The following is a 27,096-nucleotide window of genomic DNA, read 5'->3' as shown; positions in this document are numbered from 1 at the left end:
ATGGGCGATGGGGGCGCCGAGTGCGACCGCGGCACCTCACGCCCGGAGTCGCGGAGCGGGCGCGGCGGGGACCGCGGCGGAGCGGAGGACTCGAGTGCTGATGCCGACGGCCGCAGCCCAAAGGAGACTGCCGGGACCTCCGCCTCCAGCCCCGCGGGCTCCAGGGAGAGCGGCGCCGACAGCGACGGGCAGCCGGGGCTCGGAGAGGCAGACCACTGCCGCCGCATCCTGGTGCGAGGTAAGAGGACAGCTCGAAGCCCTGGCCCACCGGACGCCCCTCCCATCCCCTACTGGCGCCTCCGACCTTCCTGCAGCCTCCACCTCCCGATTCATATATTCATTCATTCAGTCATCATTCAGTCATTCAGCAAAACATTGTTTTGAGCGTCTATTGTGTGCTGGACATTGAGCTGAGTGCAGGGGACAAAGCGGCGCCCGGTACCGAAGAAATTCCCATTTCACTGCCTTACGATTCTCAGCTTCCCAGGCCCATGCGGGCGGGTTACTGTGGTGGGGGCGGAGTTGCGAGTGCGGGATGCGGAGAGCCGAGTCCCCGCCCCGCGGCCCTCGCGGCAGGTGCGGAGAAAAGCGTCACGAGCGCTCCGCGGGGTCAGGACGAGGAGGCACCAGCGTCCGGAGCCGTGGGAGGAAGAGGCCAGGCTCCGCTCAGCAGCCGGGGCGCTCCCCCGCCCCCTGCCCAGCCCTGTCTCCCGTTCCCAGCCACGCAGACGCACCGGGCTGCTCCCGGGAGAGGGTACCGGGACGCGGAGGGCGGCGTGCGCCCCGCTCGCCCGCCTGGGCTTCGCTTTCTCGGTTCCCACTTCCTCGCGGCGCCTGGGCCCAGCCGGCTCTCGGCGCGGCCTTCTCCCGGCCGGGCCTTTTGCGTCTCTCCCGTTCTCCCTCACCCTTCGCCCTCCTCTCTTCTTTCCTGGCTATTTCTCTCCGCCGAGCTCGCATTCCCTTCCTGCAAGCGTCCGAGTGCCCAGCTCTGCCTGGCTTCCTCGCCGCGAGGCTGAGGCTACCCCGGCCCCCAAAGCCAGCCTCACGCGAAGCTCTAGGCTCGCCTTTCGCCGGACCCGGGCCTGGCCTAGCGAGATGGGAGAAGAAAGGGAATCCCGGAGTCTTGCCTTCAGCCCGTCCCTAGGCCGTGGTCGGAGCCTGAGGTCTGTTTCCCCCATCATCCCCGAGTCCCGGGACCGGGAGACCCAGCGCCTAGAAGAGGCCACTCGAGAGTAACGGCTGCCCCGGCCTCCTCCTCCAACTCGCTCCCGGCTTCCTCCCGCTGCCTTTTTCTTGCCCCTTCTTTTTGAGCACCTCTCCTGCAAGCCTAAGGGCCTAGAAAGAAATCAGCCAGAGCTGATTTCCTCGGCCACCGCCTAGGGAAGGGAAACCAGCCTGACTGACGCTGGCTCGAGCTCGCTCCAGCGCCAGGACCCCGAGTTTGTCTGAACTGGGCTGGGCTGTGTGTGAGCTACCCACACACAGACTGGGACACCTTGGCCTGGTCGGGCACAGCCTCCTCACAGCCTTTGGGTTTGGGTGGCTCTGGGAAAAGGGGCTAAGGTAGAGTATGGAGGCGGCCCAATGTGAAGTTGACTGATGACCATCTTGGACACAGACTCAGGGACCCTGGTCTTCAGAAAACACAGGAAACTCCAGGCCAGGTATGGTCACCCAGCGCTGTTCTGGGTCAGGCTTGGGTCAAAGGACAGGGCATGGGGAGGTGGTCCCCACCCAACAGGGATTCCAACCGGTATGTGGACCTGTTGGGCGCCTGGGATTAAATTAGATCTCATTCCATAGACTGTGGGATGTCCTGGGTACAAGGCGTTAGCAGCCAACTTGGAGTTCCATTAAGGAAATCTGCAGGGTTTCCGGAAACAGAAAAATCAGCCCCCTAAGCCCACACTCCCAAATTTAGGACCTCAAGTTCCTGCAGGACACTCACCACCTCACAATCCATCTATGGGTAGTCATTTCCTTCTGCCTGGAAAATTGTGAGTTCTGTGTCTACCTACCATCCCTTCTGCTCTACTAACTCCACATGTAGATGGAATAGATTTTGTGTATAGATGTCAGTCAAATAACTCCCAGTTGTAGACTCACAAAAGGTAGGAGTAAAAAATTACCCTCCAAGAGACCACCCACTCTAGGAGCAATCCACAGCCAGGAAGAGATGGACCCCCCACTGTATGTGGGGCAGCTTGTGTACATTGTCAGGTGTACTTTTACAAATGCATGTAGGAAATACAGCAGTGCCATTACACTTACACAGTATAAAGGAAATAGAGCACAGAGGAGGTATTTACGCACCTAAAAGAAATAAAAGGTAAACAGGGCCCTCATAAATCCCTCTGTCCTTTCCATTTAATGACAAGGAGATTATTACAGGCCTGAGATACTAGGGACATCATTTACCGCTAATCCCTCCTAGCCAGGGTCACCTGTGTCACTCCGGCCCCACTGGGCCCAGGGCGGAGGCTCTGACAGATGAAAGGCCCTGCACTGGTGAAGGGAAGTCTGCAGCGTCTTGGCCCCTGGCTGAATGTCCCTCCAGTAAGCTCTAAGTAAAGAGTACATTTTACCCTTGACCTCCAAGGACACATCCTCCCAAAGTACCCTTGGAGGAAACCATAAAAAGGGGGAAGGTAGGCGGTTAGCATCTCAGCTGTCAGCTTGCTGGTGGGGTGAAGATTCTGGGAAAGAGCCCCACTCTCTCTGGGTCTTTCTTTCTGTCTCTTTTCCACTCAGCACTTGCTCCCTTGAGGGCTCTACCCCAGGGTAGCCAGATCTGCTGGGGGAGTCCCAAGGTGCAGGGGAAGAAGAGGAAAGCCTGGTGCTGGAATTAAGCGAAGTTGCTTTGGAATACAGGCCTTACTACAGCCCTTTGAACTTGAACTAGTTTCTTTGCCTCTCCGTGCCCCAGTTTCCTCATCTGTACAAAGAAAGCATAGTGCTTCCCTTGAAGGGCTATGCTAAGGGTCAGAGATGGTGTCTCTAAAACTGCAAACAACCAACAGGATCTCCATAAATGTTCCATTGAATGAAAGGGGGGAGAACTCTGAGGAGACTCAAACTGCTTCAGGCGGTGGGCCTCCCTCCTCAGAGGCCTCCCCAACTGCACCCCCTGGGCCCAGAGGCTGTGTTCAGTGTTGGGAGGTGAACGGCCAAGGGGTCAAGGACCGGCTGATGAAAGGAGGCCCAGTGCCACCTTGCAGACCACACAGTGCGGCCTTCCCCAATCCCCTTTGAGGAACCCTCGCTCAACCAATCACTCAAGTTTCCTGCCTCTGCAAAATGTGGGTCAGGGAGCCAGGGAGGCCGACCTCGCTGCATCCCCTGCCTCAAAATGGAGTCTGCTTCGTGCCACACGTGGGCACAAACAAGGCCACTGGGATGACGGATGTACACGCAACAGGCACCCCACGCACCCCACCAGGGACACAGCTAGGCTTCCACAGGGACTTTAAAGCCGCCTAGGCTGCCCCACACCTCTGCTTGCACAGCCCGTTGACTGATGAGGGGAAGGGGTGGGAGATCCTTTTGTTTTATGTTTGGAAAGGACAAGCCGCGGGCAGGAAGCAGATGGAAGGAGAGCCATGGGTGTAAGTTAGCTGCAGCCTTGGGTGCTATGGCTTTTTCGGTGGAGCCGGGATCCCTGCAATCAGAAGAGGTGGGACAACTCTCACCCCAAAACTCCCAAACCTCACAGTCTACGCACACTCAGATGCACCTACGTGATTCTCAAATCAATCCAGAGTCGAATTCAACAACCCCTCTGGATAGAGCCGGGAATCGCTGTCTGCCAGCGTCACCCCACCCAGCAGATGTTATGAACAATGTCTAGCGCTGGTCCCAGCTCACCCAAAGCATGCCTCTGACCTGCCAATCTCAAAACCCCAATTGGGCCTCACCAACTCTGTGCTGCCACTTTGGCCTGAGTGGAGCAGGATTTAGAGGCTGCCGGCTGGGCGCTCCCGCATCTTGAGGCCTGCGGCACTCCAGGCCTGGCTCGGCACCCCTCTTTCTGGGAGCAGGGGGACAGGAAAACTGTGGAATCCTTTGACTGAGTGAATGGCTACCCCCCTCACCCCGTAGCACCAACACCCACTAGCGGAAATGCTTTCATCTGGGAGCCTGATGTATGTGACCAGTGGCTGGGGATGTGGGAGGACACAGGAAGGCCAGGGCCTCTGGCTGTGGCTGAACAATTCCCTCTGTGGATGTGGGTTTGGGGCAGGGGGTCATTGAATTCAGTGGGGTGCAGCCCCCTGAGAATCTGAGTGCAGTGCTGGACCCGCGCTGCAGAAATGCATCGGTCGAAACACAGACAGCACAATGGTGTACACCAGGCAGGGCGCTGGATGGATGCTGCAGACATGTCTGAGGACGCTGGGCAAGGGGCCAAGCCTTCCGGGGCTTGAGCTAGTAGCGACCCATGGGAACAGACAACCCCCTTCTGCAGCCAGGTCTGGGCTCAGCGTTGACCAGCGTCGCCTCCCTTTCTACTTGGATTTACAGCAGCCCCTGGACATAGGAGGACTCTGCCCAGACCTAGAAGTCCTCCCCCGGCAGGTCGTGGCAGCTCCACAAGGGCACACCTGCCATCTTCCTGATGGTGTTTTGGCAGTGGAGCCGGTGAGGCAGAGTGTTGTATTGGAAGGAGCACTGGATTGCGAGTCGCAGCGCCTGGGCCCTCCAGACACCGGACCTTGGGACTATAGCCTTGATATAAGTCTGTTAAGAGAGGAGATAACCCAGGACCAGCCCGCCAGGCAGTGGTTGAAAGGTTTAAATGATTCATGCAGGGGATTGCACTTTGGGGTTTTTGGTTTCAGTTTTAGTTTTGGGGCTTGTGGGGGGTATTAGGTTTATTTTATATTTTCCTGGGATTGTTTTTGTTTTATGTTTATGCTTTGTTTTTGGCAGAAGGACCCACATTCTCGGGCAGGTCTGTGCTGAGCCCTTTCATTTTTGCTCTTTATTTTTCTCCTTTATATCCATGCCCCCACCCCACACCCAACACACACAAGCAGAAGCAGACCTGCAGCCAAATGCATACATAGTCTTGCTGATGTGACTTGCGTGCACCGTTTCATTTTCAGGGAACTGTGCAGGGCGTTTGGCGGCTCCTTATGTTCTCCGCTCTTGCTGCCGCCCTGGGTGGTCTCTTGAACTCGGGTGCCGGTGGACCTGCTGCCGCATCCCGCTCGCGCGCGCACACCTGAAAGGTCTGAGCTTCCAGGTGGCCCACAGATGACCCAGCCGGGCAGGGAGGCTGGGACTGCACGTGGGCACTCGGAACTGGAGGGGAGGGAACGGACTGCAGCAGCGTGTGTCCCTGGGCCTTTGTACGGTGACACCAAACAGATTGGGTCTCCGCACACTGTGCACCCGCTGTGGCGACAGAGGGCTTCTAAGGCTCCTGTTGGCCCTACGCTCTTTCCTCAATTACTCCGGACTCAAGTCTGGGGCCGTAGTAGACAACCCAAGCTTCCTCTCAGTTCGCAGTTTCTTTGATTTGTATTTTAAATGGGCGTGGGGCCGGCGGGGGCGGTATAGGGAAAAGCATGTGAATTTTGCCTTTTATTTCCTGTTTGCTTAATATAAACTAAAGATCGGCCTGACTCTCCTCGGAAAGCGGGTAGCGGATTGCTCTCAGTGCATCCGCGGAGTTGCGTACCCCAGTTTGAACATGTCTGAGAGAGGACGCCGAGGCAGAGTAGGCCTGCCCAGGGATCCCCGGGACCAGGGGTGGTCAATGCCCCCCACCCCGCGCCCATCCAGGAGGGAGGTTGGAGGGTCTCGGCTAGGGGTGCCGGGGTGGCAGTGGACACTACGGAAAAAGGTGGCAGTGCCAGGACCAAATCTGGCCTACAAAGCCGAGGAGTGGGCGGACCCGGAAAAGCCAGGGCTGCGAGCGCGGCCGGGGGGTGGGGGCGACCGTGGGATGCTGCTTGCCACCCCTCCCCCCAGGTCCAGTAAAGTCCCCCGAACCAACTCTCCCACGTTCTCCCATGATCTTGCCCTTCGCTTGCTAGTTGATTCATTCCACAAACATTAATGAGTACCTACCTACTACGTGCCAGACCGACCCGGTGGGGCTGCTGGTGCTCAGCTTACCAACCGAGAGACCGCCTCGCAAGCGGGGACTTGCCGGGGTCCTGACCCGCCCCGGCGGCGCGGCCCGGGTGGCGAGGGAGCGATGTCGGCGCTAAACGCAAGGGAAGTGGGCGCCGGAGCCCGGTTCCCTTGATGCCCCGCGGGGACCACGTAGGAGGTAGTCACCGCACTCGCCAAACCCACGCGATCTCCCCAGACGCGTTCCGTACGCATACAGTAGGCACTCAGTAAATATTTGCCGAAAGAATGAGAGGAGGCGAAACCATCCACATCTCGTGTTTCACTAGGTGGGAGGCCGCAGCGCCCCTCCCTGGGAAGAACGTCTGTTGTGAAGTGACCGCCTTATTTTTTGACGTTACAGAGTCGTTCCTTACATGAAATGGTGATGATGCCAGAGCACAGAATAATTGTTAAAATATAAAGTTGACGACGCCATATTTCTGGAATTTTGTGCAATCCTCAACTTGGGAACCACTGAAATACAAAACCTGAAGAAGCTCAAATATGGTTTCTTTTACTGGTTCCTTGGATCCCCAAGGCCGGGGAGGCCCCCCCAGAGGAGCAGGAGGCCGAGGGAAGCACAGGGCCGAAAGGGCGGTAGTGAGTCTCCCGGCTCTCTGCAGGGGTTTAGGGTGAGGTTTCACCCGCAAAGCCAACCAGGTAAATAACTAGATAAATCCGCGCTCCTCCTCCCCGCCCAATTCACACGTCTCCAAGTCCTCTGTTGGAGCTTGAAATAACCGGGTATTTAAACTCACGGTTGGTTCTGTGTTTTGCTTGTCCCGCCGCCCACGGCGGAGCTGCGGGGAGCCAGGGCGCGGCGGGCGGAGGACCACCGCCCCCGGAGGAATGTTAAGGCCACGCTCACAATGCAGACAGGAAGATAGAGAAATTAAATTCAAAAAGCAATACGTGCTCAAGGTAAAAACAAACAAACAAACCGAAGTGGTAGAAGCCAGCATTCCCAGTTTCAGGTGTGTTTCAGGAGATTTCCTCGCTCTCCTATACAGACAATAGCGAAAGCGGAATCATATTACATAAGCTGTCTTGCGACTTACCATTTTAAAAAAATTCAGTCCGCGGGGGTCATCTCTTTGGCCCAACCATTTCACACAGTTCCGTGACTGTACAGTAAGTACTCCTCTGGTGGGGGAATGCCGGATTCTCCTATCCTCTGGGAGGATATTCCTGTTATTTTTCCCTGGTACAGTGAAGCATTGTTTGTAATTGTGAAAAAGTAGAACCAACCTAAATATCCATCAACAAGGGACTGGTTAAATTAAATTTTATTATATCTGCTTAATGCAGTACTGTGCAGTGGTTAGAGCACTTCTAGATACAAAGATATTTATTAAATAAATTTTACCAAATAAAAAAAGTAGTTTACAAAAAATCTTACTTTTGTAATATATAACTTAAATATTTATGTTTTTCAATTACTAGGGAAGGTCTGGGAGATTGAGAAATGAGCTCCCAATGCCCGGGTCTTTGCGCCCTTGAGTGTTTCCAAAGGATAAATTCCTAGCAGTGGAATTGCTGCTTCAAAAGGTTTACACACACTAAAAAAAAATTTTAATGTGTTTCCTTTAATCTTAAAATAGTAATTATTTCATTTGATTCAAACATCAAAAAGTTGTTTTAAGCACACAGTGAAAAATCTCTCTCCCATCCGTGTCCCCCATCCTTCAGTTCCCACCCGGCTCAAAGGCAGCCATTATTTACTGCTTTCCAATATGTTCTTCGGAATAATTTCTATGCTTATGCAAGTCAGTGCAGCTATATTGCTTTTTTTCCTTTTGTTTTTTACTCATATGGTGACATCTCTATATATTTTTCGCACCTTGTTATTTTCACTTACCAGTGTATCTTGGGATGTTAAGAACTTCTTGTTAGTTTTTTTTACAGATGCATAGTATTCCATTTATAGAGACTGGATGGACCATAATGTATATTATATAACCCATGCCCTCATGGCAGACATTTAGCTTTTTTCTTATCTTCTGTTATTATATACAATGCTGCAATAAATAAACTTGTTCCTTGGTCATTTCCACATGTGTGGGTATATCTGTCAGAGAAGTTCCTGAAAGTAGGTTACTGGGTCAAAGAGTATCTGTGTTTGTAATTTGAAAGACAGTGCCCAGGAGCCCTCCACAAGATGGTACCCACCCACTGCCCAGCAATGCCTGAAAGTGCTTGTATCCCCAAATCTTGCTATCACAGTTCACACTTTATATCTCGATGGATGTTAAATTGTTCTTCCAGGGGAAAAATGTGTTTAGCAATTTATACCCCTGCCTTTTGCCCTTTCCCCATATTGGACATTGTGTATCTTACATACCTTTGCTAAGAAGTACCTCACTGACATTTTAATTTTTATTTCTTTGATTATTAGTGAAGTTGAGCATTTTTTCATTTTTTATTGGCCAGTTGTATTTCTTCTGCTATCTATTAATTCATTTCATTTGACCATTTTAATTTTCAAATATTCCTTTCCTTACTGATATGTAGAAATTACGTATTATGGACAGTAGCTCATTGCTTTCAATATATGTTGCAATTATTTTTTAGTTTATAAATTGTTCTCTAATTTTGTTTCTGATGTCTTTTGTTTTCTGAAATACAAAATATCTTTCTAATTACAAAACCAATCTGTGCTGTTTTGCTGTATCATGTAAAAATGGAAAGTTCTTCATTCCTTCCACATAATACACTTCTACTCCCAATATGCAATCTCCGAAACTTTCCCTAGTAATTGGAAAACATAAATATGTAAATTATATATTACAAAAGTGAGAGTTTTGGCAAACTGCTTTTCTTCATTTAATAAACATTCATTTAATAAATATCTTTCTATCTAGAACTGCCTCATTATTTTTAACAGCTGCATAGTACTACATTATGCAGATATAATAAACTTTTATCTAACCAGTCCCTTGTTGATGGATTTATGTTGGTTCTATATTTTCACACTTACAAACAATGCTTCAGTGAACATCTTTGTATCCTAATTTGAACAGATTTTTTTAAAAGTCTCATTTATGAGACAATGTGAAAAATATGTAAACAGGTGAGACATTTTATTATATTAAGGAATGGTTGTTAATGTTTCTAATTGTGACAATAGTATTGTGATTGTTTTTTTAAAGGAGTCTTTAGAGATATATATAAAATGTTTCTGGATGAAATGATATGATGTCTGGGATTTGCTTAAAATTACAGGGATATAGAAGAAATAGGATTGTTCCTGAGTTTATAATTGTTGAAGTTGAGGGATAGGTATATCAGAATTCATTATACTATTCTCTTTTATTTTGTATCTTTGAAATTTCTCATGATAAAATTTTTAAAATAATAACTATCATTTCATATATGTCTGGTATGCATATAATTACAGGATAAAGTCCTAGAAGTGAAATTTTAAAATACAAGTATATATGCTTAAAACTGTGATTATTTCTAAATGCCAAAAATGTATGAATTTATACTCCCAGAAATTGTGTATAAATGTGCCATTTCTCCACATCCTCCCAACCCAGGATATACTCAATCTTTTAGAGTAAAATCTTTTCAAGTGAAAAAAAAATCTTATTTTATTTGGCATTTTTAATTACTAGTGAGGTTAAACATATTTTCATATACTTATTTTTCACTTTTATTTCCTCTTCTGTGAATTTTTCATTCATATACTTAGCCATTGGTTTGCTCATTGTTTTCTTATAGTAGTAAACATTATTTATACATATTTATGTATCAATATATGTTATATAAATATACTTATGTAAACATACAAACATATACATATTTTAAAATATTTTATAGAAGGGAAATGATCCCTTTTTCTGTGACGTGTTGCAAACATCCCCAGATCTTTTTCTTTTTTTTTTTTTTTTTTTTCTTTTGACTTTGCTGTGAGTTCGGGGGTTTTCTGAACTCAAATTTAAACTTTAATCACAACTAATGGTCATTTCCTTTTGGGCCTCTACATTTTAGTTCTGAACTAGAAAGTTCTTCTCCAACAAAAGGTAACAATATTATATATATTATATATAATGTATATCTTATATATATTTATAATACAATACTCTTAAATTTTGTTACAAAAAATTCAGTATGCATTACAATTTTTTCAGTTTATAATTTATCTTTTATTTTTCTTTCTAATGTCTCTTCATTTTTGAAGTATAAAATATCCATTAAAATTTTTTTTACTTTATATTGGAGTATAGTTGATTAACAATGTGTTAGTTTTCAGGTGTTCAGCTAAGTGATCAGTTATACACATACATGTATCTATTCTTCTTCAAATTATTTTCCCCTTTAGGTTGTTACATAATATTGAGCAGATACTAGGGAGTTTGGGATTGACATGTACACGCTGCTATATTTAAAATGGATAACCAACAAAGACCTACTGTATAGCACAGGGAACTCTGCTCAATATTGTGTAAAATATCCTTTTAATTACAAAACCAATCCATGCTGAAATCATGTGAAAGTTGAAAATTTTTCATTTCCCTCACACGATACACTTCCGCTCCCAAGACGTAACCTCCCAAACTTTCCCTAGTAATTGAAAAACATAAATATGTAAGTTATATATTACAAAAGTGGGATATTTTTCCACACTGCTAAAATAGTCTGTTCACAGACTGTGATAGTCTTTGCAACAAACCAAATAATAAAGAAGTGCAAAAAAAAAAAAAAAAAAAAAGTGCATAAAGTAAGATGGGAGAAATCTTTTCTCCCTGACCAGCTCCCACTCCACAGAGCAAACAGAAAAGAGAGGTGTTCAACCTGCCAGACTTAATTCTATGTAGGTACAAGCACGCACACACACAAAGTTTAGTTTTACATTTTGTTCTTTATAAAACTAGGTTTGTACACATGTACTTGTTGTTTTCACGTAGCAGGTTTTAATGGACATCCGTTCAGGTCAGTATATGAAGATGTACCTCATTCTTGTTAATGTCTACATAACGCCAAAGGCATGACCATACTGTGACTTCATCACAGTATCCTGTTGATAAACATTCAGCTTTTCCTTTTTTTTTTTTCCTCTTACAAACTGCTACAAACAGTGAGTCTATCTTTATGAAGGTATACCAATATTTCTCTGGGGTAGAAACCTCTATAAAATTTCTGAAACAAAGGAACTATGCATTTTTTAATTTAGCTAGGCATTGTGAAATTACCCTCCAAGAAAAGCTTATTTTGTATTAATTTGTATTCTCACCAATAGAGCTTGAGAAACCTATTTTCCCTCACATTTGCCAGCACAACTTTCCCAGCCTGATAGATAAAATATGATAACTGAAAAAATTATCTCATTGCTGTTCTAACTTTCATTTTCTCTAAGTCTCTCTGACCTTGAGTATTTTTTCATATATTTTAGCCATTAGTATTTCTTCTCCTCTGAATAACCCTTTCATTTAATTTGTTAAGTTTCCCACTGGACTGCTTGACTTTATTTATTAGACTATAGAGGCTGTGTGTTGTACTAGACATAAGACTGTTATGCATGTATTATTAACATTTTTCTCCCAATCTGTCACTTGTCTTTTAACTGTCTCTCAGCCTGCAGAAGATTTGATTTCTAGGTACTCAAATCTGCCATTTATTTTTTAAATTCTTCAGAGTTTTTATTCCATTTTTAGAGCTTTGTTTTTTACATCTAAAGTTTTAATCCATCTTGTGTATATTTTTGCATGCAGTGTGAGATAAATTACTTTATTCCAGGTGATGAGCTAATCGTCCAAAAGCCAGGTCTTTAATAATCTTGTCTTTCCTCCAACTAATTTGAAATATCTTTATAATATACCAAGTTCTCATATAGGCATGGATTTGCTTCATAACTCTTGTGTCATCATCATACCATTTAGTTGCTGTAGATATGTAATATATTTTGCTGTAATGGTAATACAAGTATTCTCTCCTCATTCTTTACATTTTTTTCTCAACTATTCTTCCATTTAAATTTTCCCAATAAACTTGAGAATGAATTGTTTATAAGGAATTTTATAGTGATCACATTATATTTGTTAAGGCAGGAAGGACCTTGTCACACTTAAAAATCAGCACAGGACTTCCCTGTGGCACAGTGGTTAAGAATCCGCCTGCCAATGCTGGGGACACGGGTTCGATCCCTGGTCTGGGAAGGTCCCGCATGCCATGGAGCAACTAAGCCCGTGTGCCACAACTACTGAGCCTGCGCTCTAGAGCCCGTGCACCACAACTACTGAGCCTGCGCTCTAGAGCCCGTGAGCCACAACTACTGAGCCCGTGTGCCACAACTACTGGAACCCATGCACCTAGAGCCCGTGCTCCGCAACAAGAGAAGCCACTGCAATGAGAAGCCCGCTCACCTCAACAAAGAGTAGCCCCGCTCCTTGCAAATAGAGAAAGTCCATGCACATCAACGAAGACCCAATGCAGCCAAAAAAAAAAAAATCAGCATGTTAACAGCTTATCATGTAAATAAACTACCTGGGTGCTATCTGGATGAAGTCGGGTAGGACTATGAGGGGGTCTTTTGGGAGAGGTAGGTGGAGAGGGTAATTTTTGGTCCTGGAGGTCAAGAGCATTAGCTATCTATTATCAAGCAGGGGTCATCACCTCTCCCATGGCAAAGGCTCTTTGGATGGAACACACTCTCCCCTGTACCCCTAGGGCTCACCCCTCTTTGAGGAGATCTGAAGGACAGCAAAACTCAGCCTTCATTCCAGTTAGACTCATGCATTTCACCCTAACAAAACCCTACCCACAAAGAGGCTCTGCAGTTAAGCTGCCCCTCCTTCCCGGTGCTTCCCCCGCAACCCCGACTTAGAAAAGGAACAGTTCTGGGAAGGGGGCTCTGTCAGTAGGATGGACTAGATTTGCTGCAGAGACAACCCAAAACTTCAGAGGTTTAGCAAAACACAAGTATATTTCTAACTCACTTGATAAGTCCATCACAAGTGGGCAGGGGCTGGTCTTGGTACTCAGAAACCCACGCTCCAGCTTGACTCTTGCCTCTGTGACCATCACAGTAGGGGGAAGGCGGTGTGGCAAATCACGAACCAGCTTTTGATGTGTTCTCCTGAAGTGCCCGCATCCTTTCCTCTTGACTAAAACAAATCATATGGCCACATCTGATTGCAAAAGGCAGACAGTTAGTGCAACCCTACCATGTGCCTGGAAGGAGTTGGAAACGCTGGCGAACAGCATTCATGGCTTATACATTAACTTGACTTTGATGAGTGGCCTTCTCTGCCACTCCTGGCTAAAATAGCAAATACAAAAACACACACTATGACCTTTTTTTTTTTTTTTTTTTTATAGCTGCCTCGGGTCTTCGTTGCTGGGCTCGGGCTTTCTCTAGTTGTGGTGAGTGGGGGCTACTCTTCGTTGCGGTGCTCAGGCTCTAGGCGCACGGGCTTCAGTAGTTGCAGCACGCAGGCTCAGTAGTTGTGGCTCGCAGGCTCAGTAGTTGTGGCACACGGGCTTAGTTGCTCTGTGGCATTTGGGATCTTCCCCAACCAGGGATCGAACCCACGTCCCCTGCATTGGCAGGCGGATTCTTAACCACTGTGCCACCAGGGAAGTCCCACACACTATGACTCTTGTATGTTAGCTATTTGGAGAGGGTCAGTAATATCCCCTTATCTTGTTTTATTTTCTTCACAGCATTTATCAGTACCTTTCATATTAGTTTTTTTTTTTCTTTTTTACTGATTGGAAATTGAATGCAAACTAAGACCACTTGACTGTTACTGAAATGAATAGCCCAGTTTTGCTTTTTTTTTTTAAAGAAATTCACGTTCTTTTTATTTATTTATTTATGACTGTGTTGAGTCTTTGTTTCTGTGCGAGGGCTCTCTCCAGTTGCGGCAAGCGGGGACCACTCTTCATCGCGGTGCGCGGGCCTCTCACTATCGCGGCCTCTCTTGTTGCGGAGCACAGGCTCCAGACGCGCAGGCTCAGCAATTGTGGCTCACGGGCCCAGTTGCTCCGCGGCATGTGGGATCTTCCCAGACCAGGGCTCGAACCCGTGTCCCCTGCATTGGCAGGCAGATTCTCAACCACTGCGCCACCAGGGAAGCCCCATATTAGTTTTTAAATTTATTATCCATCTTTCTCCCTAACACAAGGTCTATGGGAACAGGGACCTTGTCAATTTTGCTCATTTCTATATCCTCAGACCCGAGAATACTATTTGGCACATAGTAGGCGCTTATTAAATTTATGTTGAATGGTTGAATAGACACAGTTGTTTTATTTACATAAATGGGGTAGTACTACTTACTTTCTTTCACTTAATGTCAGTTCATATAGATATTGCCCTCATTCCTTTTAAATTGCTACATGGTATTTTATAAAATATGAATGGTATGAATGTACCACAGTTTGTTCAGCCATTTCCCTTACAGGGAAGCACTCAGGATGCTTTCAAATTTTCAACATTTTGAACAATGCTGCAGCAAACATCCTTATATATACCTTGGAGCACATGAGCCTGTGCTTTTCTGGATAAATACCTACTAAAATAAAATTGCTGGGGCAGTCAGTGTGGTGTGCATCTTTAAACTTGACAAATGCAGCCTTAAACGTTGTGACAATTTATGGTTCTACCAGCAGTGAATGGGAGTGTGGATTCTCCAACAGTGCATCATTGCTTTATTAATCATCTGCTAATGTCTTTCCAATCTTAAGGGAGATAAATGATTATCCATTGTTGCTTGAACTTGCATTATCCTGATTACTGTGAAGCTGTGCTCATCTTTTCATATATTTACTGGCCATTTGACTATCTTTTCTGTGAATGGCTCACATAAATTACTTGACCATTTTTTCTGTTAGACTATTGCCCTTTTTTAAAAAATTGTGTATTCATAATTGCATTTTATATATTCTGGATATTATTTCTTTGCCTTTTAAAAAAGACTTTCTTCAATCCTGTCTTTCATATTTTATCTTGGTTTTGGTGCCTTTGCCATACAAAAGTTTTTAGCTTTAATGTAGTCAAATACATCCTTTATTTTTCCTTTACAGTCCAGGTTTGCATTTTGCTTGGAAAGCTCTTCCCAAGCTTAGGATTCTAAAAATAGCCTCCTATATTTTCTTGTAATTCCTTTATCATATTATAGTCTATGATTTGCTCTCTAATCCATTTGAAACATTGTTCTTTATGGCATAAGATGTGAATTTAACTTGATTTTATTCCAAACAGATAATTTATGGTCATCAGTCTACTTAACTCCACTGATAGACTAGACCAACCCGTCCCCATATAGAATGTTCCCTTTATCATAAACTCTGTCACTCTATGTACATGGCTCTACTGTGTACTCCTTATTCCATTTTGTTTCCCAATATTCACTTATTTGAATACCAACTTTACCATTTCTATTATATCCATGTTTCATTTATTTACTTAATATTTTAGCATAATATATTTTAAAATGAAATACCTACTTTAGCTTCATGCTAAGCATATAAAATCATAGATTTAAATTTTTTCTAGTAAACCCTAAAAGAAGTGCATATCTTTTGAAATGGCAAAGGTTTATTTATGTACCATTTTAAATCATCTTACAAACCACAAGTGAAATGCAAAGGCATTTGGGGAAACACTATTGTATTCTTTCCACTAATGGATTTGTCAGTTTCTGTGACAAAACATCATTCTAGCTTCATGGCATGTTTTGTTGTTATTGTTGTTGTTAATGTTTTATTTTGAAATAGCTGGAGAACCACAAGAAGTTGCAAAAATGGAAGGGGAGGGCTTCCCTGGTGGCGCAGTGGTTGGGAGTCCGCCTGCCGGTGCAGGGGACGCGGGTTCGAGCCCTGGCCCTGGAGGGTCCCACGTGCCGCGGAGCAGCTAAGCCCGTGCGCCACAACTGGAGAAAGCCTGCGCACAGCAGCGAAGACCCGACACAGCCAAAAATAAATAAAATAAATAAGTTTATAAAAAAAAATTAAAAAAAAATGGAAGGGAAATCCCATGTATCTACAACCTAGCTTCTCACAATGGTGACATTCTATATAACTATAATAACGATCAAAATCTGGAAATTGACATTACTACAGTGTAATTAACTAGACCACTGACCTTCCTCAGATTTCACCCATTTTTTGCATGCACCTTTTTCTTTGTATATAGTACTGTGACATTTTATCACAGTTATAGATCCATATAACTACCACCCCAGTCAAGATACAGAACTGTTCTGTCACCACCAAGAAACCCCTATATAGTCACAGCCTCCCTTCCCTAACCCCTGGCAAGCACAGATCTGTTCTCCACCTCTGTAACTTTGTCATTTTGATAATGTAATATAAATGGAATCATACAGTACATAATCTGAAGGACTGCCTTGGTTTTTTTCACTCAGTATAATTTCCCTGGAGATGTATCCAATTTGTTGTGTCTATCAATCAATAGTCATTGTTGTACCACGGTTTGTTTATCCATTCACCTGTTGAGGGACATCTGGATTGTTTCCATTTGGGAGCTACCACAAATAATGCTACTATGAACATCCCCGTGTAGGTTTTCATGTGAACCTAATATTTCATTTCTCTGGGATAAATGCCCAGGAATGAGGTCACGGGGTGGCTAATATAGGTTTAACTGCCAGGTCAGTTTCCAGAGTGGCTGCACCGTTTTACATTCCCACCAGCAATGAATGAGAGATCTAGTTTCTTGGCATCCTCACCAGCCTTTTGGCACCCTTTTTTTTTTAACTGAGATGCGATTCACGTAACATAAAACTTGACTTTTTTTTTTTTTTTTTTTTTTTTTTGCTGCATTGGGTCTTCATTGCTGCATGCAGGCTTTCTCCCATTGCGGCGAGCGGGGGCTACTCTTCGTTGCGGTGTGTGGGTTTCTCATTACAGTGGCTTCTCTTGTTGCAGAGCACGGGCTCTAGGCACGTGGGCTTCAGTAGTTGTGGCTCACGGGCTTCAGTGGTTGTGGCGCACGGGCTTAGTTGCTCCGCAGCATGTGGGATCTTCCTGGAGCAGGGCTCGAACCCCAGTCTCCTGCATTGGCAGGCAGATTCTTAACCACTGCGCCATCAGGGAAGTCCCTCAGTCTTTTAATTTTTGCTACTCTGATACGTATTTCTCCTGGTTTTCATTTGTTTTCCCCTAATGGCTAGTGATGTTGAACATCTTTTCATGTGCTGATTTGTAGGGCCTGTTTGAGTATCTGGGGACAAGTCTGAGGGGCCTTTGTTCCATGCTCCTGCCTCTCCTGGCCCTGAGGAGGTGGGCTGCCCTTGGCTGCTCCAAGGCAGGAATGCTCCTCTTAGCTCCTCTACAAAGGAAAGGTGGGGGGGCCTATATGGTTTGACCTCAGTGGTCAAGAGCACAGGCTCAGAGCTTCAGGTGGGCTCCAGGTGGCTTACCCGGAAGAGGATATGAAGCTTGCAGCACCACGTATGACACCCCTCACCTTGTCTCCTGTTCACACCCCCCAAGACACTTTTAATAAAATCAGTGCCTTTGGAGATGGGCTCACTTGAGTGTTGTGAGGAAAGTTCTGAGACTGGTTTCACAATTGTAGACAGTAGAACCTGTACAAAGGGGACCCAGTCACAATGGGGTCACAAATATTACGCCACTATTTTAAAATGTAGAAAGTATCGGTGTGGGGGGGAAGCTTGAGTTGTCCCCAAAGGCCTATGGTTCTACCAAGCCTCCAAGAGCAGGGCTCCCATCTGTGTGCTGTGCTCTGCCCAGCGCCCTGGCAAGACTAGACCAGTGGTGGGAGAGGGCAGCCTCAGGGCTATGACTCTGTCCCACACCCAGGCTCACCCTCTCCCTGAGGGTTGACTGAGAACATGATGGTGCTGGAACCTCTGAGATCAGGGGCAGGACCTTCGAGCTAGGAGCCCATGAAAAGCTGAAGTGCACCCTAGAGGAGTGAACATTAGCTGGCCCTAGCAGGAGGCAGGAAGAACTGGTCTCATAAAATACACTGAGGGACTTGGAGGGAGAGGTCTCAGGTTCACCCTCTAGAGTAGGGATTCTAAAAGTAGGCTCTACAGTCCTGTGGCTCAGAAGGAGCCTCTTAACAAACAGCACATCCCAAATGCAGTTCCTTTCCTACATCTTCCAGGGCAATGATGAACCCGTTCAGAAGATTCCATTTTCTACCCATGACCAAAGTTTTCTTCACTATAACCTACCAATTGAATCACTAAGGAGTACTAAAAGAGGGTATTCATCAAGTAAAATGAGGGTGTTTCTAGACCTTATTAAACACTCTCAGTATGAACTTGGGTAAGTGACTTAAAATTTGTGCCTCCATTTCCCCATCTGTAAAATGGGGATAATAACAGTTCCAACTTCACTGAGACATGGGGAGGGTTTAAGTACTTATAACAGTGCCTGGCCCAGAGCAAGCATTGCAGAGATGTCAGCTATTATAATGAGCGGCACGGCCACTAATGCTTCTGACCACATTCCAAACTTCGACTGTGCATGCCCCTGGAGATGGGTGGAGTTCCTGCAAGCTTGGAGGTTTGCTTTATTACCTGTGCTTGGTAACAAGTGCTGCCTTGAGTGGTAAGTTTCCCAGTGACACTAACCTTCCTATGTAACAGCAAATTACTCTTAGTTTTAGCTTTATTGTTATTAACAGCACGTGTTGGGAGAGGTTTGGTAAATCCTACAGAATATGATGCCTGCATATTTCCACACTTTAATTTTTTTTTTTAAAGGAACTTTATTATTATTTATTTATTTATTTATTTATGGCTGTGTTGGGTCTTCGTTTCTGTGCGAGGGCCCTCCTCCAGTTGCAGCAAGCGGGGGCCACTCTTCATCGCGGCGTGCGGGCCTCTCACTATCGCAGCCTCTCTTGTTGCGAGCACAGGCTCCAGGTGCGCAGGCTCAGTAGTTGTGGCTCACGGGCCCAGCCGTTCCGCAGCATGTGGGATCTTCCCAGACCAGGGCTCGAACCCGTTGTCCCCTGCATTGGCAGGCAGATTCCCAACCACTGCGCCACCAGGGAAGCCCTCACACTTTAATTTTTGAAATAAAACTTTTCTATAACTAGATTTCAAGCCATCAGTGTATGTGGTTCAAACATGGATCATCTTTGCCCCTATACTTAAAGCTGATGTGTATATATATATATATATATATAAAACCCCCCACTCCAAGAAATTTTGCTTTTGCTGAGTTCTTTTTTTTTTTTTTTTTTTTTTTTTTTTTTTTTTTTTTTTTTACAAGACTATTCTTTTTTTTTTTTAATTTTTTTTATTATTTATGACTGTGTTGAGTCTTCGTTTCTGTGCGAGGGCTTTCTCTAGTTGCGGCAAGTGGGGACCACTCTTCATCGCGGTGCGCGGGCCTCTCACCATCGCGGCCTCTCTTGCTGCGGAGCACAGGCTCCAGACGCGCAGGCTCAGCAACTGTGGCTCACGGGCCCAGTTGCTCCGTGGCATGTGGGATCTTCCCAGACCAGGGCTCGAACCCGTGTCCCTGCATTGGCAGGCAGATTCTCAACCACTGCACCACCAGGGAAGCCCTTTGCTGAGTTCTTCAGTGGGACTATCTGGTGAATGTGGGCTACAGATTTTTCAACCTTTCCAAAGTAGGCTCCAAAATATTAGAGGACCCCATTGCATGGAGGGCATCAGACCAAGGCCCAGGAGGGTGGCCCTGCTGTTCAGGACTAGGCACACGAGGAGTGGCAGAAGTTCCCCCTCTCAAAGGCACCCCAGAAGCTTGATACAGTGGCAATGGTCCTCGGGCTCCTCCGGGGGATCCCAGCTCTACCCCACACCAGCAAGCCTCTTCATGGACCCCAGGAGGGTCTGTGGACAGAGACTGCACCCATACACACTAGACCACACACACACACACACACACACACACACACACACACATAGGGCTTAAGACCTGGCTCTGGACATTTCCTCTGGTAAGCCTTACCTGATTGATCATATCCAATCCTAAACCCATCTTTTTCTCTGCACTTGAGGACTTGGTATATTCTCTTTCCATTTGTTTCTTATTCTGCTGAGGGAAGAGAATCCTGACTGGGTCAGGACTGGGCCCTTTCTGACCAGGCTATGATGGTAGACCTGACATTTGTGCTGAGGCCCATTCGCATACATACAGTAGATACAAACATACTGCATTGGGTTGATTAAGGAGGTAAGGCCCAGAGAGGGTAAGCAACTTGTCAGAGGTCACACAGCCAGGGCCCAACATGAGGAGCTCCCCATCAGATCATGCTGCCTTCATTAAGATGCTCATTGGTGGCTTAAATCCTTACTAGTGAACTAACTTGCCTCTTTTCATGACCCTTGCAGACGCCAAAGGAACCATCCGGGAAATTGTCCTGCCAAAGGGGCCTGGACCTGGACCGGCCCAAGCGGAGCCGCACATCCTTCACAGCTGAGCAGCTGTACCGCCTGGAGATGGAGTTCCAGCGCTGCCAGTATGTGGTGGCCGTGAGCGCACTGAGCGGGCCCGTCAGCTTGAACCTCTCGGAGAGACCCAGGTAAAAGAGCAGGGCCAGGCCACTCCATCCCTGCCTGGCAGCCCGGGAAGTCCTTGGGGTATGAGGCCTGTGGGCTTGCTGCTCGGAGACCCAGCTTTGGAGTTCAGACATGTACTAGGGAAAGGCTTAAAGTTACAGATAAACCAGAGCAAATAAATATAGTGCTGACAAGAGAAAGTTGGTATATGCCAGCAGGGTTTGAGGTGAGGGAGTCAGGGTGTGTGGGGGGCTCTGGAATGTATCAGGTGCTACTTCCAGTGGAGTATGGAATAGGAGGAAGGGTCAATTCAAGTTGCAGGGGGTTGTTTGTTGGTGCAGGAGGGAGCCTGCAGGAAGGCATGGTGAGGGGTGGGCTTGCTGGGAGCAAAGATTCAGCTGCGAGATGAGGCATTACAAAATTGGGTTGGGGACCTCTCATTTCCCCATTCTGGGGCCTTTCCCATCCTCCCTTCATCCCAGTGTGCCTCTGAACCTCCTGTTGGAGAGAAGGGGTCTGAATGCCCCCTTCACCCAGGAAGGGCTTAGCACATAGCACTGAGCACCTACTCTGTGTGAATGGAGGTATTTCAAGCTGGTAATAGAGCTAAATAATAATACTAGTAATAGTAATAATAATAATATTGGGTTGGCCAATAAGTTCGTTTGGGTTTTTCCATAACATCTTAGGGAAAAACCTGAACGAAATTTTTTGGCCAATCCAAAAATACTTCCCCAGTACTTACTGTGCTAAGGCACTGTTCTAAGTTAGTTGTTAGTTTACTAATCCATCCCAACAACCTATGATGTAGCTACCAATATTATCCCATTTTACAGATCAGGAGAGGTTATGCCCAATGTCGTACAACGACTAAGTGCCAGAAGTAGGATTTAGACAAGCAGTCCGGCCTCTTTATGCTGCCTGTAAACTGGGTAACCACCCTGGAGCTTGTTCAAAGCAGACTTAGACACTCTAAGTCCAGCTACAGGTAAATGGGCCGAGGGAGGTCAGTCAATAAATGCATGGAAAGGGCCAAACCAGGACACATGAAGGGAAGGGAGAGGAAGGAGAGGAGAAGGAAGCAGACAGTCTGGGGAAAGCTGCCAGAGGATCTGTGAGGCTCTCCGAGCACCGCCCGCTGCAAGCCCTGGCCCTCCTGGCATTGGTACCGCCGTCCCGCGGCAGTGAGGGTCAGGATCATGGGCTGCTGGGAGCAGCTGCTATCCTGGCAGGCCGGGGCATTCTCCGCCTGGACTGCTTCCTCCAGCTGCACCCTGTAGAGCCCCAAACAACCCCGGCAAGATGGCCTGCGGCAGCTGGGCCCTCGGTCCAGCTGAGTCACTGGGGCTGGAAACCAGGCTGTGGCTCAGGGGGCCTGCAGTGGGCCAGGCGGGGCCAGAGCGCCGGGTGGGGAGTCAGGGAGACCCACTCAGACCCCTGAGGTCTAGGCACAGAGCCACCCCCCCTCTTTCCCCTAATTTCCCATCTGCCTTGCCTAGCTTTAACCCCCCAAAGTCTCCCCTGAAACTTTCTTTCCAAGGGCACCTCAGATGCCCAGAACAGAAGCCGATCCTTCTCAGTGCTCATCCTTCCCCCCTGCCCTGCCTGCAGTACAGGCTACATTTATCTGCCCTTGAAGGTCAAGGCCAAGCCCCTCCTCCCCCAGGAAGCCTTCCCTAAGGCTTCTTGACTTTGCTGCAAGACCCTCTTCCACATGGCTTGACCTGTAGAGTGTGGTGTGTGTGTGTGTGGTGTGTGTGTGTGTGCGTGTGTGTGTATGTATGTGTGTGCGGTGTGTTGTGTGGTGTGAGTGTGTGTGTGTGAGTGTGGTGGGCACCAACCAGTAATGCACTTCCCAAAAGCAAGAATGTATTTGAAAGCCACATCTGCTCTTCAGGCCTCCCTGGGGAGCCCAGCACACAGCTGGGCACACAGTGGGCCTCAGTGAATCCTCGACTAACTGATTATTGCTTACCACCCTCCTTCTTCTTTCCCCAGTCCTGGGGTTTTGCAGATAATTTACAGTGTACCCTAACACTTACTGAGAGCTTCTGTGCAACCAGCACTGTTCTAAGTGCTAGATGTGTTCTAACTGGTTTAGTCTTCACCACAGCTCGTGGGATAGGTGTGCAGTTTTTTCTTCTGACACACACTTCTCACAGCAGATATGTGTGGGCTTTCCTACACCAACAGCAACCAATTTCTCCAATACCGCTGGGTTTCCAGCAATGCAACCCATTCAGTTCTGACCCTAACTCCTGGAGTTAACACAGACACTACAGCCTCATGGACAGTCCCACATCAGATGCCAGTAGCAAGTCCCAGGGCCACCCATACTTCTGACCAGCTATAAATGGGCGGGGTTCCCACACCCCCCCTCCTTAGGCTTGATAATTTCCTAGAATGACTCACAGAACTCAGGAAAACACTTTACACTGTATTTACTTTTACGGATTTATTATAAAGAATACAACTCAGAAATAGGCAGATGGAAGAGATGCATAGAGCCAGGTATAGTGGGGAGAGTTCATGGAGCGAACCTCATTGTTCAAGAGACTTTATAACCCGGTCTCCAGCCCCCTCCGCTCCCTGGAGGGGTGGGGCTGAAAGTTCCAACCCTCTAGTCACAGGTCTGGTCTCTCTGCGACCAACCCCCATTCTGAAACTAGGGGTCCACCCTGAGTCACCTCATTAGGATAAACTCAGGTGTGCTCAGAAGGAGCTGGTTATGGATGACAAAAAGCTCTGGGCCAAGAACCAGGTACAAAGGCCAGGTGTATTTTTTCAGCACACCAGAATGATCGCTCTTTATTATTTTTACGTTAAAGAGAAGGAAACTGAGGCACGCAGAAATTAAATAACATGCTCAAAATGTAAAGCAGGCACATTCATTAGCTCTTCTAATCTTTATAAAGAGATGACTTTCAGGACTTCCCTGGTGGTCCAGTGATTAAGACTCTGCGCTTCCAACGCAGGGGGTGCAGGGAACTAAGATCCCACATGCCGTGTGGCATGGCCAAAAAATTAAAAAAAAAAAAAAAGATGACTTTATGGGTAATATTATCCCCATTTCAGAAAGCTGAGCCTCAGAGAGGCTAATTAACTTGCCCAAGTTTATATGGCTAGAATTTTGTGGAATTCTCAGTACATTCACCCATACTTTGGGGTGAATATATTACTGAATGCCTGCTATGTACCAGGTGCTGTTCTAGGCACGCCCTCCCCTCTGTTACACCCAGAGCTGCAGCAGGACTGCACGGGTAGGAGATCACCGGTGAAATCTTCCCTCATCATTGGTGGCACCCCTGTTACTGCCACTCGCTTTGTACCTACTTGCCCTCCGTTTGCTGGGAGCGGTCAGTGCCACTCTCCACTACATCCTCAGTTTCCTGAGGCAAGGAACCATGACTTCTGAGTCTGTCCCCTCCCTCTAGTTCAGGAAGTAGGAACAGAGAAAGTGAGCAATATAAACAATACCTCGCACTGAGTGTGGGCCAGGCTAAGCCTCTAACGGGATTTTCCTATTTGATCCCTGCCACAGCCAGGTTTTTTGTTTGGTTTGTTTTTGGCTGCGTTGGGTCTTCATTGCTGCGCAACTCTTCGTTGCGTGTGCGCGGGCTTCTCATTGCGGTGGCTCTTCTTGCTGTGGAACACGGGCTCTAAGCGCACAGGCTCAGTAGTTGTGGCGCACGGGCCTTAGTTGCTCCGCGGCATGTGGGATCTCCCGGACCAGGCTCGAACCCATGTCCCCCTGCACTGGCAGGCGGATTCTTAACCACTGCGCAACCAGGGAAGTCCAGCCCCAGGTATTTTTATCCTCCATTATAGAGATGAGAAACTGAGACTCAGGGTTCTTGGGGGTGGTGCCTGGCCGGTGAGGTAGGCACGAGCCTGGCCGAGAACCCCAGGAGGCTTCCCAGCAGGGGAAAGGAATTGCAGTGACACACAGAGCCACGGTCCCCATGGATCTGGTGGACCACTTCCTGGAGCAATCAAATTCCAGAAGTGACTAATAGTCACCTCCTTCAGCCAGACTTGGTTGAATCTTCCTCGACCATCCTTACCGATATCACCTTCAAATGTCACCTCTTCAGAGGTGCCGTGTTTGCCACCCCACTGATAAGATAGTCACCTCCCCGCTTCTCCCCTCCTTATTGTGCCCCCAAAGTGCCAGCCCACAAACTGTTATCTGTACATGCCAAGTACAGAAATGGAGAATAAGTGTTTAGAAATACACATAGCAATTTTTCTAGTAACTCATTTTAATTTATTTTACAAAAGTATCGGTCCACGACGGATTGGAAACAAATAAAAAGTGGTTCCTCACCACGAATAATTTGAGAGACACTGCTCAAAGCACTTATTGCCACCCGACAGCCACGCCTGTTTGTTTTTATCGGTTGTTTATCTTCTATCTCCCCCTCTCCCCGTCCATTCCACACGGCAAGGATTTGCTCTGCTTTGTGCACTGCTGATTCCGCCCGCCTAGAACAGCGCCTGGCACAGAGTGGGCACTCAATACCTATCTGCTGAATGATGAGTGAGTGAATGAATGCAGCAATCAACCTCAAGCAGATCCCGTAACTCCCTGGTTACTTCCAGTTATTGGAACTCAATCCAATCTCGTTGAAAACACCCAACTCACATCTGTTTCAAATCTTTTCTTCCCTCCCCCTTCGCCCACTCAGAACAGGTCTGACTCACTGCTGGAGGGGACCTGCAGGGGAAGAGCCCCTCCCATCACGGCCGCTAGAAGGGAGCGTGCTCTGCTCTGAGCCCCCTGCTCGCCCTCGCCCCCCAGCGACCTCCCCCAGGGTAGGAGGGCAAGCAGAGTGGCACCTTCTGGCCTGAGGAGCCTCATGGCTGGAGGCCTTTGCTTAGAGGGCCAGTTGCTCCACAGGTGGCATGGTAGGCATGGCCCCAGGCGCCTTAGCTCTGCCCTCCTCCTGCCCAGGCCAGCCTCCACCCGTGCTCCTTCTCTCCACCTCTCCTTCACCCCGGGGCCAATGAGTTGCAGCTTCCCTTACGTCCTCCGAGTTTGGAGGGAAACAGCGGGTCTCCCCATGCTTTTCTTTCTGGCCCTCCACTCCGTGGTCCCTCCTCGTCCTGCTGGCACAGACTACCCCAGCCAGCTGCCAGCCTCCGGAAACTCCGGGCCAGAAGCAGGGCAGCCTATGTGCTCCTGGGGGACACGGGTCCTGGGCTGCTGCAGTGATTGACAGGTTTTCCAGCTGGGGAGCAACTGTTCAGTCTCTCCTTCTCTGAGGCATTGCATGCCCTGCAAGTGATTCAGGACTCCCAAGCTGCCTCCTGAGGGGAGCACCCTGTCCTTCCCAGAGGAGGGAGAAAATCCCATCACTGTTAGGGGCTCGCAGACTGACCACTGAGCTCCCTCCCCGACCCCCAGCCTTCCTTTCCTTCTACAGACTAGGACGGGGTTGGAGTGCTGGGTGCCAGGTGCCGGGTGCTGGCAGAAGGCAAGTTCTCTTCCTCTCAAAGCCTTGAAAAAATGTCTCTGCCCTTTGGTTGGTGGCTCCATTTAGGTTGTCCCCAGCTTGGGTGTTTGGCCGTTGGAAGTGTCCCTCACCATCCTGACACATCTTCTTACACTTGGTATCACGTTGAGAAGCCCTTATAGGTGATGGGGTGGGAGGGAACTGCTGAGAGTTTCAAACAGGGGGATGGCCAGATGGGCTAAGGAGCTCCCTTCAGAGGCAGCATGGGGCCGAGACAGGAGGAGGCGGGTGGCTAGGAGTGGAAGGAGTGTGGGCCAAGAGGGGAACTCATCTGTGCCCTCCCACCTCCACCCTCCAGCTGCCAATCCACCCCCTCCATCCTAGGGTCAGCGTAGCAGTGGAGGGGTGCCCATATTTGGGGGCAAGTGTCTCTTACCAGTTCCCCCAGTCAGCCTGATTATGGGAAGATCTTAATGACAGTCTGATTGCTCTTCTTTCCTCTCTCACTGCACCCCTGCTCCCCGCTCCCCACTACCCCTGCCCCTTCCTTTCCTCGCCCCCACCCCTGCCGCACACTTTGCTCTGCTTTTCCCCTCTCCCTCGCTGACACCCCTCCCCTTGCTCCACCCCAAGGTGAAGGTCTGGTTCCAGAACCGCCGCACCAAGCAGAAGAAAGACCAGAGCAGAGACCTGGAGAAGCGGGCGTCCTCCTCCGCCTCCAAGGCCTTCGCCACCCCCGACATCCTGCGGCTGCTGGAGCAGGGCCGGCTGCTGGTCCCCGCCCAGCGCCCCCCAGCCTTCTGACGCTGACCCCCGGCCCGCCGCGCCCTGCCTGCCAGCCACAGGGCGCCTCCTTGGGTGACCCCCAGGACCTCGTCCCCGCACCTCACCCCGCTGACCTCAGCCTCAGCGTCGCCCCCGCCTGCCGCCCCCCTCCGCCAGCCCTCTGCTTCTGCACCGCCCCGCTCCCGGACCTGCCTGCCGCCTACGAACTGGGCTCCTCGGCCTTCGAGCCCTACAGCCGGCTGGACGGGAAGTAG

General features: G+C 48.0%; 1 protein-coding gene across 1 annotated transcript; it reads left to right on the top strand.

Annotated features, from left to right (window-relative positions):
• On the top strand, nucleotides 1–27,096 carry VAX2 (ventral anterior homeobox 2). Its single transcript, XM_036873815.1, is given in 8 exon segments — nucleotides 1–238; nucleotides 20,433–20,470; nucleotides 20,472–20,565; nucleotides 20,568–20,623; nucleotides 26,690–26,830; nucleotides 26,833–26,880; nucleotides 26,882–26,971; nucleotides 26,974–27,096. Coding segments are annotated over 8 exon segments (828 nt in total).

This window comes from Balaenoptera musculus, chromosome 13 (genome assembly GCF_009873245.2).
Source record: "Balaenoptera musculus isolate JJ_BM4_2016_0621 chromosome 13, mBalMus1.pri.v3, whole genome shotgun sequence".
Classification (NCBI taxonomy): Eukaryota; Metazoa; Chordata; class Mammalia; order Artiodactyla; family Balaenopteridae; genus Balaenoptera; species Balaenoptera musculus.
This window is presented reverse-complemented; position numbering and strand designations above follow the sequence as displayed.